At 34.4% G+C, this 13,806-nt stretch overlaps 1 protein-coding gene across 1 annotated transcript in view; it reads left to right on the top strand.

The window, feature by feature from the left end:
• Positions 1–586: 586 nt before the first annotated feature.
• Positions 587–13,806, top strand: part of LOC102821675 (NKG2-A/NKG2-B type II integral membrane protein-like) — a 22,805-nt gene continuing 9,585 nt past the window's right edge. The window contains exons 1-4 of the mRNA XM_006877542.1: positions 587–701; positions 1,210–1,290; positions 1,848–1,922; positions 2,858–3,030. Of these exons, the coding sequence (XP_006877604.1) occupies positions 587–701; positions 1,210–1,290; positions 1,848–1,922; positions 2,858–3,030 (444 nt within the window). The remainder of the gene's footprint in view (positions 702–1,209; positions 1,291–1,847; positions 1,923–2,857; positions 3,031–13,806) is intronic.

The raw sequence follows: 13,806 nt of genomic DNA, 5'->3' as shown, positions 1-13,806 counted from the left end.
TTGAGTCAACAGTGCTCAAATAAATATACAATGATTTCTCAAAACTCTACCCATTCATTAATTTAAAAAAATATCGTGCCATGTCATCACTATAGGCTAAATAAACATTAGTCAGTAAATTAAAACAATTTCATTTAACAACTACATACCAGCTTTCGATCTCCTACTTCTTTGGAACATTGAGTCTTTAACGATAATTGTATTAGAAAGTTGTCTTCCTAAATGGATGCATTTATCCCCAATAGAACATTTTAATTTTAACCCAAGAAGTGTAATGATTTATTTCTGTGGAACTGACTTCAATAAGCAAGACTAATCTCATTTATGAGCCACATTTATTTTTCAATAACTTATTGCATTTTTTACTCCAAGTATTAATGTTTTATTGAATGCAAAATAAAATTACTTATCCCACGATGAGACATTTGTATGAGACTCCAATTAGAGCCAGAACATGAGACTCTCAGCTGCAAAGAGTACACTGTCTCCCCCACCTACTTTGATCTTGTCATATAACCAGCATACATTTCCTTCTTAAGCTCAGTTTACCATAGTGCACACAGCTTGGCACAACTCTGCTGCAGAGATGAATAACCAAACAAAAACCTACTCAGATATAAATCTGATCAAGAACTCAAAAAGACACCAAATGAAATCTAAGGATGCTAAAAAATCCATTTCAATAAGTGAGCAGGAAATAACTTAAGCAGATTTAATCCTTCATAACACTTCTCAGAATCTTCAGAAGAATGACAAAAATGGCCACTGCAAAGGTAAAACATTTAGTCAATTCGCAATATAACTTAATTAGAAAGCATAGTGCAGAGATGTGGGGAAAGAGTCAAAACTTGACATGGAACAAGGAAAGTCAGATTAAGGGCACAGGCTTAAGAGTCTTCATTTTTGAAGGTGGGACCTTTCAGCTGGATATCATATTCTACTACAAAATCTAAAGATTAATTATATTTATGCATTTTTGAAATGTGCAGTCTTTCATAAGTAACCCATGAGCTATTATTTTGATGGCAATTAAATGGCAAGTTTTGAGAAAAATTGCAATGGAGAATGTGGATTCAAGGTCTAGTACTTGTGCATATGATTCCTTGTGCTTCTGGCCTCTCTTGAATGCAAACATTGTACACATTGCCTACCTCTATCTTTTCTCAGTGCTTCCATTTTATCTCTTTGCTTATTGTCCATCTCCTCCAGGAAAGCTCACTGCTGGGATCTTAGGAGTCACTTGCATTGTCTTGATGGCCAGCATAGAAATTGTGAGAATTATTAACCCCGGTAAGTACGTAAAATACTATAAGGGGATATTCCTTCTAAAATGTTCAATGTGCCTCAATATATTTCATAATATTAAGGAGTAGAACTCTCATTTTAATTAATGCATTTGTGTCATATATTTGTCAAGTTTTGTTTAAACTTGACAAATTTAGAATGCATCATTAATGTGAACTGAATATGGAAAAGTTATTCTGAATTTTTCAAAGAGATGAATAACAGAATGATTGTAAAGAATGTTTTTAAATTCTAAATGTGTATATTATACATAAATGTATATATATATATATATATATATATATACATGTGTTTTCACATTTCCAAAACTTGCATTAAGACTGAAAACACTTATTTGAGAAATAAAAGTTAATTTTTTAAAGTAATTAAATCAAATACTATAAGAAGTGGCAAAATTTGTTCATGATACTGTTCGAATATTTTTCTTGAGAACTTCATTGATTAAATTACATTGATAAAATATTTTTAAATGATATTATTGTATTTTAAGATAATATATCAAAGATTATGCTAGACAACAAAACTATTGTGATTTATTAAAGAAATATTAATCACTATGAGAATTACTTTACTCTGTCTAGGCACTGTAATACTGGAAAAGAACAGAGTCCCGAAAGGTATGTAAACATTTTTAAAATTCTGATATGTTAAGGTTATTGTTGTTATCAAGTATCTTCAAGTCAATTCCGACTCATAGCGAACTTTGATAAGGCTTCTGAAGAGTGACTTGTGAGTTAGAACTGCCCACCCTGTAGTCCAAACAGAACTTGTGGTCCAGTGTGTTATCCCACAGTGCCACAGCTATCTTGTCTCTATTTAGGTCATGAAGAAATAATAAGGCATTTAAAAACCTTCTAAAATGTAGCAATAATTTTTATAGATAAAAATCATAAGAGAGCATTCATGTTATCAAATATAGCAGAAATATGCATTTAAAATCATTATACCCTTGTTTGACAAGTGACTCAAATCCTCTACTGCTTCTATAAAGATAATTATTGTTAGTAAATGCCACTGAATTGGTTCTGACACACAGCCCCTCTGTATAGAATTTCTGAGACTATAAATCTTTGTGAGAGTAGAAAGCCTCATCTTTCTTTTGAATAGCAGCTGGTGGTCTCAAATTGCCAAGCTTGTGATTCACAGTCTAGTGTTTATCCTACAGAGCCATGGTGCTCTCCCTATAAAAATTATAATCTAAAGCTCCCTATGGGAACTTCTACTGTGTTACATGGGTGGCTATGAGTTGAAAATCAACTCGACAACACTTAGCAAACAACAACAGCATAATATGGTAAGAAATGAAATAATTTTACTCTTCTAATAAACTGGTGTTGTTCAGTGATTTTCAGAACCTGAATAGCATAGGTCTTTTTAATGATAGATAAATTAGGGCTGGGAGTCTGATGATATTTTGTGTGTATGCATTTTTTATATGTAAATATGGTAAATTACATTTATCGATTGTATATGTCTATGCATAATATAATAACATTATTATTCAAAAATGTCAATTACCTTTGCATTTTTAATTCAAACTATTTCTCTATAGTAATTCTGAACCTTTCCTCAGTGCATCATTGTGGTCATTGTCCAGAAGACTGGATTTCTTATTCCAACAATTGTTATTTTATTAGTAGTAAAAAAAAAAGCTGGACAGAAAGTCAAACAGCCTGTGCCCTTAAGAAATCCAATCTGATTTCTATGGAAAATGATGAAGAAATGGTAAGATTTCATATATTATAGATACTTTATTTTTAAAATATAATATACAAAAATAAACATAAATATAAAATATACTTGAGCCAATAAAATTTATCAAAAAATATTACTGCCATACCAGGTTTCCTATGCATCTTAAAGATTAGATTCCCATACTTTACAATCTTATAGAAATAGAAATAGAATTATACTAGATGAGCTGTTTAGTATCTTAATTTGTCTTGGTTGATATTTTGGTCTTAAGGGTTCATCCACATTTTCGTTCATGTTTTTGTATGGAGTTGACTCTGACCCTTGTAGTCTTTATGTACAATAAAACAAAATGTAATTCGGTCCTACTCCTTTTTTTCCTTTTCATTGTGATTTGAATGAGAGTTTACACAGCAAATTGGTGTAGTCACACAACAAATCATACACATTTTGTTTTGTGACACTGACCACAGTTTTCTGAACCGTCCTAATGATAACTGGTGTGTTTGTGTCCATTGTCTGTTCATCTCATGCAGTATGTTTCTTAATTTCACTGATCCTTTACTTTACCAAACAAGGTGTCCTTTTCTAATGATTGGTTTTTCCTGATGACTAGCCTGAAGTAAGCAGGACAAAGTCTTGACATGTTTGTTTCTAAGAAGCATTGTGAATGCAGTTCTTCCAAGACTGATTTGTCCAGATTTGTGCTTTATTTATTTCCAAGCTACCTATTATCTACAGTTTGAATTAGCAATGTTTATTTATAGTTTATCTTTGTACAGTGATTCATTTCCAGTTCTTGCTTTTTTTATGAAAAACAATACTTCTATTCATTTTTCCTAAAATAAAATTTGCTATTTCATTTTACCATACAGAAATAAATGTAAATACATCAAAATGTGAAGATAAATGACAAATTTTATAGACCAATGCAAGTACAGATCAGGTCAAGAAATACTCACTATAAGCCTCCTTTAACTCTACACTTGTTTTCTCTTATCACTTCTCCTTCCTCATCCAAAATCATTACATTGATTTCCAATATTATAGAGCAGTTTTGCTTGTTTTTATTCTTTCTAAAAATGGAACCATAAAGTATATGTTAATAATCTATTTCCTTTCATTCACATGTGAGAGCTGTTCAACTGATTATTAGGTTATGTAAGTAATCAATTTCAAGCCAAAACCAGAAAAAACAACAGCAACAAGCAACCTATTCAGTTGCCATGAAGTCTGCTCTGAATCACTGTTGCTGTTGTTGTTAAGAGCCATGGAGTCTGTTCCAACTCATAGCAACCTTGTATAGGGTTTCCAAGGAGCTGCTGGTGAGTTTGAATCACTGACCTTGTTGTTCAAACCAACCTTGTAGTCCAGTACTATTTCCCCCAGCGCTACATCAAGACCTCATTCTGACTCACAGGACCCATGTATTCTAAACTTCAACTGTATTTCAGAGAGTTTTCAATGGCAGTAACCTTTCAAAAGTAGGCTCAAAGTGTATCTTGGTGGATTTGAACAGCCACTCTATGGTTAGTGGCCAAGTGCTTAACCATGTATACCACTAGAAACTTCCCTGTTATGTGAATAAACATTCTAAAATACATTCTGTTTTTGGTTGGAAATTTAATGATTATTAAAATATTTAGCTACTACTTAGTTAATGTGAGTAATGGTTCTCTAAATATCTTTCTGAATGTCTTTTGAACACATTACCTAGATTCACATAAATGAAATTGTATGGTCAAAGACATATGTACTTGTCAATATTTTAAAAATTATCTCAACAGCTTACCAGTTCTAAGACAAATGCACATTTTATCAAGTAGTATTTGAACCTATCCCTTGATCTGTGTCCTCATCAAAACTTAGTAGTATAAGGACTTTAATATTAGAATTTATGACAGCCTTATAATATTTTGTTGTCGTTGTCAAGTCCTGTTGAGTCAGTTCTAACTCATAGTGACCTTATACAGGATATCTGAAGAGCTGCTTGTGGGTTTTAGCAGCCAATCTTATTTTTTGTATACAAGTCTTGACTGTCTTTTTGTCCATTTTGTTTGTCTCTAATTATCTTTTATATTTCTTTTTTGTATATTTTTCATTTGTCATAATATGAATTTTGTACAATGACTATGTGTCTGGCAATCTCTCTAAATACACTGATTAATTCTGATAATTTATCTGAAAATGTATTCCCTTATGGCATGTCAATTTGATTCTTTCCATTAAAATTAATGAAGTCCAGGTATGGTGCTGTAGGATAAGCATTGCTTATCCTGTTTCAATTAGTCTTATTTTGCTTTCTGACTTACATTTTTATTCCCATATTGGAGACGTTTTAAAGAGTAGACTTTATTAATGTTATTATGATCCAATTTTTCATTTATAGTGATAGTGCTTATTTTGGAGTAGATTTAGTTATTAATCTACTGTAGGTTAATACGCCAGACTGCAAAGCCATTTGAACTGCAAGGTCAGCAGTTCGAGCTCCTCAGCTGCTTCTTGGAAACCCTATACAGGGTCGCTATGGGTCGGAACTGCTGATATCGACGACACTTAACAACAACAACAGCAACCATAATGTGAGTGGTTCAAACCCACTACTCAGAATTCTGTACAGTGTTGCAAAGAGTTGGAACCAACTCAAGGACACTTAACAAGAATTAAAATGTATAACTAGCTTATTGTGTCTTTAATCTTTCCCTACTTGAAAGAATGTTCACTTCAAAAGTGAGTAGGGGAAGAAAGAAATATGTCTTCCTGTGTCAGAATAAGAGCTTAAATTATTTTATTATTTCGCTTATATGCTGTTGGGTTTTTGATGATAGCCCCATCAGAATGAGGAAGTTTACCTGTTCTCCCTTTTAAAGCCAGTTTTGAGGCATATTATTAAAATAAAATGTTGTTGTTGTTGTTAAGTGCCGTTGAGTCAGTTCCAACCCATAACGACCATGTATAGAGTTTCGAAGGAGCGGCTGGTAACCTTGAACCACTCACCTTGCAGTTCAATCCAACTCTAAAATCCAGACCATTAACCCATGTGTTGCTGACCAGTCACTCCTCGTAGACCTTATACAGGGTCGTTATGGGTTGGAACCGACTTTGACGGCACATAGCAACTAAAAAATTAAACTGTACATTTTTAATTCATATAATTTCATCAATTTAAAAATACGTATAAATCTTTGAAAACAATATATATGGATAACTGTTACCCTCAAAAGTTTTACTGTGCACTTTTACAATGCTTTTTCTCACCCTTCTTCTATCCCCAATAACAAGCAATAACTTTCTATCACCAATGGTTAGTTTCAATTTTCTAGAATTTCTTTTTAATAGATGAAGTCATACAATATATGCTTTTTCTGACTCTAACTTAACCCAGTTATTTTGTGATTCATCCATACTGTAGCATGATTCTAGAGCTTATTATTTTTATTTGTGAGCAGAAATTGTATCCACCACTTCAGTGTATTGTGCTATCGTTGTTCACATATGACTGGGATGCTTGATGCTATGCCACTGAGATTTCAAATACTCACAGGGTCACTCAGGTGGACAGGTCTCTACTTTTCAACTGTACTTTCATGCTAATACTGATGAGGAGACAGGACCTCTGGAATTCAAAATGGAGAGAGAGGACTTTGTTTGTTTGGTGTGTGTGTGTGTGTGTGTGTGTGTTTTTTACCAAAGTGAAAGATGTAATGAATTATTAGTAGACCTGGATCCTTTTGATCTCTTGTAATATTCCTTGCTTTGGACATTGCTTTGTTAGATAGCCATCTAGCCACAGCTATATGATTCAGAAAACTCAGAAAGAAGATAATATTTTATTGAATGTACCTTTATTTCTGTTCTTTCCAGTTTACATTCTTCCTTCTCATGCTTCAGAATTCATTCTTCCTCATTTTATTCTATTAGAACATTCTTGTTGTTGTTGTTGTTATGTGCTATGGAGTTGTTGTTATGTGCTATGGGTGAATAGAACTGACTCCACGGCACATAATAACTGTACAGGGTTTCCGAGGCTGTTAGTCTTTACGGGAGCAGAGAGCCTCATCTTTCTCTGCAGTACAGCTGGTAGTTTTGAGCTGCTGACCATGAGATTAGAAGCCCAAATTGTAACCATGATGCTATGGGAGCATTTTAGAATTTTCTTAGTCAATCTTAGTTAGTAGGACTGCTACTGGCAAGCAATTTTAGTTTCCTTCCATTTGAGAATGTATTAATTTTATCTTTATAACTGAAAGAATATTTCACTGGGTATTGAGTTCTATCTCTCTTTTTTTTTTTGGTACCTGTGTTTTCTGTGTGTCACTGTCTTTCTAAATTAACTTTCTACCAAAATCAACCCTGGTGTGGCACTGAAGGATAAACACTGAACTGTGAACCACAAGTAGGTCTAGCCCACCAGCAGCTCTTAGGAAACCCTATACATGGTTGCTATATAGTGTTATATGGAGTCCTAGTGTAGTACTGCAGATTAATGTGCTGGACTGCAATGTCGGCAGTTCAAACTCACCAGCTGTTCCTCAGGAACTCTATACAGGGTTGCTATGAGTCAGAACCGACTTGATGGCACTTAACAACAACAATATATAGTACTATAGACAGAATTGCACTTAAATACAACACCATTAAAACTCAGATGGATTTTGGCTGAAAGCAGAAAAAAGCCAGAAAGATGTTTACTGATATTACTTTCAACTGTGCAGATAGTGACAAACTGTGGACACCAATGCACGGAATGGTTATTCCAGAACTCTTGATTGCGCTCATGAGGAACCTATAGTTAGACCAAGAGGCAGTTGTTTGAACATAACAATGGAATACTGAAAGGTTTACAGTCAAGAAAAGTGTGTACCAGGTGTGCATCCTTTTACCATACTTATTCAATTTGTATGCTGATCAAACAATCACAGAAGGCAGATTATATGAAGAGGAAAACAATATCAAGATTAAAGGAAAACTCAGTAACAACCTGTGATATGCAAATGATATAACGTTCCTTACTGAAAGTGAAGAGGAATTAAAACATAAATTAGTGAAGATTGAAGACTGGTCTTTCAGTATGCACTGAAACTCAACGTAAAGAAAACAAGAATCCACAAATATAACTATAAATTGGGAAAAATTGACATTGTTAAATACTTCATTTTATTTGAATCCACAATCAACATTCATGGGAGCAGCAGACAAGAAATCAAATAATGTATTGCATCAGGAAAATCTATTGCACAAGACCTCTTTTAAATTTTAACAGAAACGATATCAGTTTGAATACTAAGGTTTGCCTGAACTAAGCCATGATATTTTCAGTTGCCTCATATGCATGTTAAAGGTGTACAATGAATAAGGAAGATCATCAAAAGAGCATACAGTGTTGGAGAAGACATTAAAAGTACCATGGACTGCTGGAAGAACAAACAAATCTCTGTTGAAAGAAATACAGCCAGAATGCTCCTTAGAATTCAGACCAGCAAGACTTTGTTTCTCATACTTAGGACATGTTACAAGGAGGGACCAGTTACAGGTGAAGGACATAATTCTTGTTAAAGTAGAAGGTCAATGAAAAAGAGGCATAACCCAATAAGAAGGACTGTCACAGTGGCAGCAACAATGGGCTGAAACAGAAGAGCAATTGTGAGGATGGCACAGGATCAGGCAGTGTTTCATTCTATTGTACATAAGGTCACTGAGCCGGAACCAACTACAAGGAAACCAAACACAATAAACAGTACAGATAAGAGTAAAAGTGGAATTAGTGTAAATAAAGAATGGTGCAAGATCACCCAAACTTTCAGATAGTGCCCATTTGACCTAGTTTCAATGGCTTGATAATCACAATTTGAGTAGAAGAAGAGAAAAAATAAATAAATAAATAAGGACATGAGTATAAATTGCTACAGTTTGATGAATTTGACTTATACTCATGGAGGTGTTGTTATTGTTGTGAAGTGCCGTCAAGTCAGTGCCAACCCACAGTGACCCTGTATACAGTTTTTAAGGAGAAGCTGGTGAGCTTGAACCACCGACCTTGCAGTTCAAACGGCTTTGCAGTCTGGCACATCAACCCACAGCGCCACACGAAGACTCATGGAGGTAATATCTCTAAATATCAACAGGGAGGGAAGAAGTCTTGACATCAAGTATCAATGCAATCCTCTCTGTACATAGACAGGGTAGATAAAGACGGGAAACTTAGACACTGGCTACCTAAAATGAGGGGCAATACAATCATGAAGTGACTGACTTATAAGACTTCAAGAGGAAGTTTAGTTTAAGAATGTGTGTAGGAAAATAAAGTCCCCTCTCAATAGTTTTCATCTTGTCTAGGTGGGTCTGGTTAAAAGGGATGCCGATAAGATTCTTATGATTCAATAATGAGCAATTATTATCATGACTAATTGTGACTGTCGCAATTATAAAGGCAATAGATTTTCCTAAGGCAATACACAATAATAAAGGGGAGAGTAGTTAATCTTACAGTCCAGAGACAAAGGACCCTATGACCATCAAGGGAGAAGAGAACAAGTAGAATACAGAGAAGCAGTGACACCATTGATAGAGGCAGATATGTGGACATGGATAGAGAGAGCAGCTGAGGACTTTAGATTCATGGGAAGAGAGGGACTAGGAGCTGTCAGTCAGGAAGCAGACTTGCAGAATGTGCCTTTTGGTGGTGCAAATTATTATATATGACGGAGTGTTTAAAAACAAAAAAAGAGGTAGAATGTATAGAGAGAAATACTGAAATACTGTTAACTGATGTACATGGAAGAGATTATAATCATTGTAATGAAACAAAGTATTTTTTTAATGTAAAATTGATGATCTGCCCTGTAAACATTCACTCAATTCACAATAAAAACTTTAACAACAACAAAAATAATAGTGCGAAGTCTTGAAAACTAAGTTTTTTTTATCAAAATGTAATTTATTTTCCCAATGGTAATCCTTTAATATTCTTTATAAATAAATCTTGGAAAAGTATACCAGAAAAATCCTTTTCTGGAGACAAACAAGTCACAGCCTATAATAATTTATGTCAGGTATTACTATTATAGATTATTTCAACTTCAGTTTATTAAGTTATATGATTTTTAAAAAGCAAGTTATGAAAATTTTAAATATTGATGAAATAATTACCTTTGAATCAAAAGTAAGGAAATGGTGAACTTTTATGCAAATATTATATGTGGCTTTCTATCTTAATAAACTTTTAGTGTTAGAACCTAGCACTCTGGAAAATTAAAGATGAACTGAAGAAAATGGTTTTTAAATATGGTTTTCATAATGGTTTTTTAAAAATAATATTTTTGTTTTCTAATAGAAATTTGTTATTTCCTTATCTTCTTTCTCATGGGTTGGAGTGTCTCGTAAAAGCAAAAATCAACCATGGTTATGGATAAATGGTTCAACTTTCAACAAAAAGTAAGTTTTTTTCTGAATGATGCAATAAAGAAGAAAAATACAAAAAGAAACATTCAGATAAGCAATATTAATAAATAGCCTAAATTGAATTATTGTTGTTAAGAGCTGTGGAGTTGGTTCCAACTTACAGTGTCCCTGTATAGGGTTTTAGAGCAGTAGCTGTAGGGCGTGAACTACTGCCTTTGTGGTTCACAGTCCAGTGCTGAATTATAGTCATGTAGAAATAAATAGAAAGTTAGTGACATGAAATATTAATGTAAGTATTATTTACGAATAGAGCATTCACAGTAATTATTGATAATATTTTATAAGAAATGTCATTACTTATTTTTATAAAATAGCATTATTGCATTGAAAATGACACTGAACATTATATGTTTTTGCATGTCTATCTTTTACAGTGTAGCAGACCCATCAGATGATGGATATAACTGTGTTATGCTAGTCTCACATGGCTTTCTATCAGATGACTGTACAAATTTAAAAGCATACATTTGCAAACATAAGATTCAGAGTTAAAACCTTTGAGTGTTCAGTTCTTCCGATGTCTTCATGTTTCATGAAATGGAAATGATATCATGGTTGCAAAACTCTTAGCATCAATTATTCGGGACTAGTATACTTCACATATGGCACCATCCTGGATTCTACTCTGTATGCTCTTTCCATTGGCTGATCTCCATCAGTACCATTTTTGTGTAATAAACTGTAATTGTGAGTATAATCACTTTTATTAATTGAGTATTTTGTTCCATATGTCCATTTATCTATATAATAATTTTATAATAAAGCAAAAACTTCTAATTTACTTCAGTTTTATAAGAAATCTGAATATTTGATTATGTAAGTACTCATATTTTTTATGATTTTCAAGAATTTTTGGGATGTCTGATAAGGTAGAGGTTTAGTGAAGGCATGGCAGATAGGGGAGTGGTGCAGTGAAGATCTCCTTCAGCAATACCACAGAATACCAGATGAAGCAGGTTCAGGGGAGAGCTACAAAACTCTGAAGCATATTGTGGCAGTGTTTATGTGCCATAGAGCAGGAACTGACTCATAGTGACACTGTACAGGATTTCCGAGGCTGTATATCTTTACAGGGGCAGAAAGCCTCATCTTTCTCCAACGTAACAGCTGGTAGTTTCGAACTTCTGACCTTAAAGTTCACAGCCTGATTCGTAACCACTACACTACCAGAGCTCCTTCTGAATCACATAGGTAGAAATCTTTAAAACCTTAAAAGGCTTATAGCTAGTGGAACTGGCAGCAGAAGTAAGAAATCTCATACTTTAGAATCTGCGGGGTTCAGTGGCCCTGAGCCAACAACTTGGGCAAGACCAAATGGCAAGACGAGCAGGGTAGCAAACAGACCCACTACGGAATAACGCCAAGGGAACTTCGGAGCAATGGTGGGCAATATACTTATTTGTTTTGCTTTGTTCTGATTTTGGGGGGATTTTTTGGTATCTGTTTATTGGCCACTCAGTGTCTGTGCACCTCCATTCTGGTGACTACAGGGGTGCCTGAGTGATTGGACACCCCCCATCCCCACCACTGCTGGGTTCTTCAGTCACGCATGAACACAGATATCCTCAGCATTTAAAACATGCAGGCAATGGAGAGACATATATAAATAGAACCCTGGAAGGAAAAATCTGTCAACCATGAATCCTTTTTCAGCAAAGCTATTGATTAAATACGATGGTATAATAAAATATTCCAGGATAAGCAGAAGTTAAGGGACTTTGCAAAAGCCAAAACTGCATTACAAAACAACCTAAAGGGAGTTTTGTGGTCTGAGAAACAAGAACAGACAACAACCAGAAAGTGACATACGTGGGAGCACCTCCCAGTACTAAATCAATAGATGGAAGAGTAGAGAACAGATCAAAACCATAAGAACAAACTCAGAGAATTTGGGAGTTCAGACTATGATCAAAAGAATTACAATGTAATAGAAGGTAAATATATAGGAACAGAGATCCAGATGCTGAGAAGGTCTGATAGATTACAGGATAAAATAGACTGCACTAAATGGAGGGAAAAGTTAATGGAATATAAGGCAACCTCAAAGAAAATTAGCACTTCACAACATACCAAGAAGAACATGGAAACATTAATACTATGACAAAGTTGACAAGAAAGAACCCAAAAAACATGAAATCAGCACAGGAAGACAAGCAGAACAAAGAAAGCAGCAATACCACAAAAACAACAACAACAACATAATGGCAGCAATTAATCCATATCTATCGATAATTACACTGAATACAAACAGATTAAATGCACCAATGAAGAGACAGAGGATAGCAGAATGGAGAACAAAACAAGATCCTTCAATATGCTGTCTGCAAGAGACACATCATACACTCAGAGACAAAAACAGATTTAAAGCCAAGGGATGGAAAAAAATATACCAATGCAATAAACAATGAACAGGAGTGGCAGTACTAATCTCTAGTAAATAAACTTTAAGGCAAATAGATAAAGCATACTAGATAAAGATGGACATTATCTCATGATTAAAGGGACAATTGAACAAGATGACATAACCATAATAAATATCTATGTTGTTGTTGTTAAGTGCCGTCGAGTCGGTTCCAACCCATAGTGACCCTGTACAGGGTTTCCAAGGCTGTAAATCTTTATGGGAGCAGAATGCCTCATCTTTCTCCCGAGGGCAGCTGGTAGTTTCGAACTGCTGGCCTTAAGGTTCACAGCCCGATTCAGAACCACTATGCTACCAGAGCTATGCTCCCAATGAAATACCTCCAAAAAATATAAAGCAAACTCTAATAGATTTTAAGTAAGAAATAGATGAATCTACAATAATAGTGGGTGATTTAAGTACACTGCTTTCAAAACTGGATACAACAACCAGGAAGAAACTTGACAAAGACACAGAGGAACTAACCCACACAATCAGCCAACTGGCCTTCATAGATGTGTACAGAACATTGAACCCAACAAAAGCACAATAAACATTCTTTTCCAGTGCACATGGAACATTATACAGAATAGACCATGTGTTAGGCCACAAAACAAACTTCCATAAATTAACAAACATCAAAATACTACAAAGCATCTTCTCAGATCACATACCTATCAAGTTAGAGATCAACAATAGGAAGACCAAAGAAATGAAGACAAATACATGGAAACTGAATAGCACCCTGCTGAAAAGCGACTGGATAATAGAAGAAATAAAACGCGAACTAACAAAGTTCTGAAAAAGAAACGAGAAATCTTTGGGACATGGTGAAAGCGATGTTGAGAAGACAATTTATTGCAATAAATGCACACATTCAAAAAAAAGAAAGAACCAACATTAACACATTAACACAGCATCTACAACAATTAGAAACAGACCAACAG

This window comes from Chrysochloris asiatica, unplaced genomic scaffold (assembly GCF_000296735.1).
Source record: "Chrysochloris asiatica unplaced genomic scaffold, ChrAsi1.0 scaffold00525, whole genome shotgun sequence".
Classification (NCBI taxonomy): Eukaryota; Metazoa; Chordata; class Mammalia; order Afrosoricida; family Chrysochloridae; genus Chrysochloris; species Chrysochloris asiatica.
This window is presented reverse-complemented; position numbering and strand designations above follow the sequence as displayed.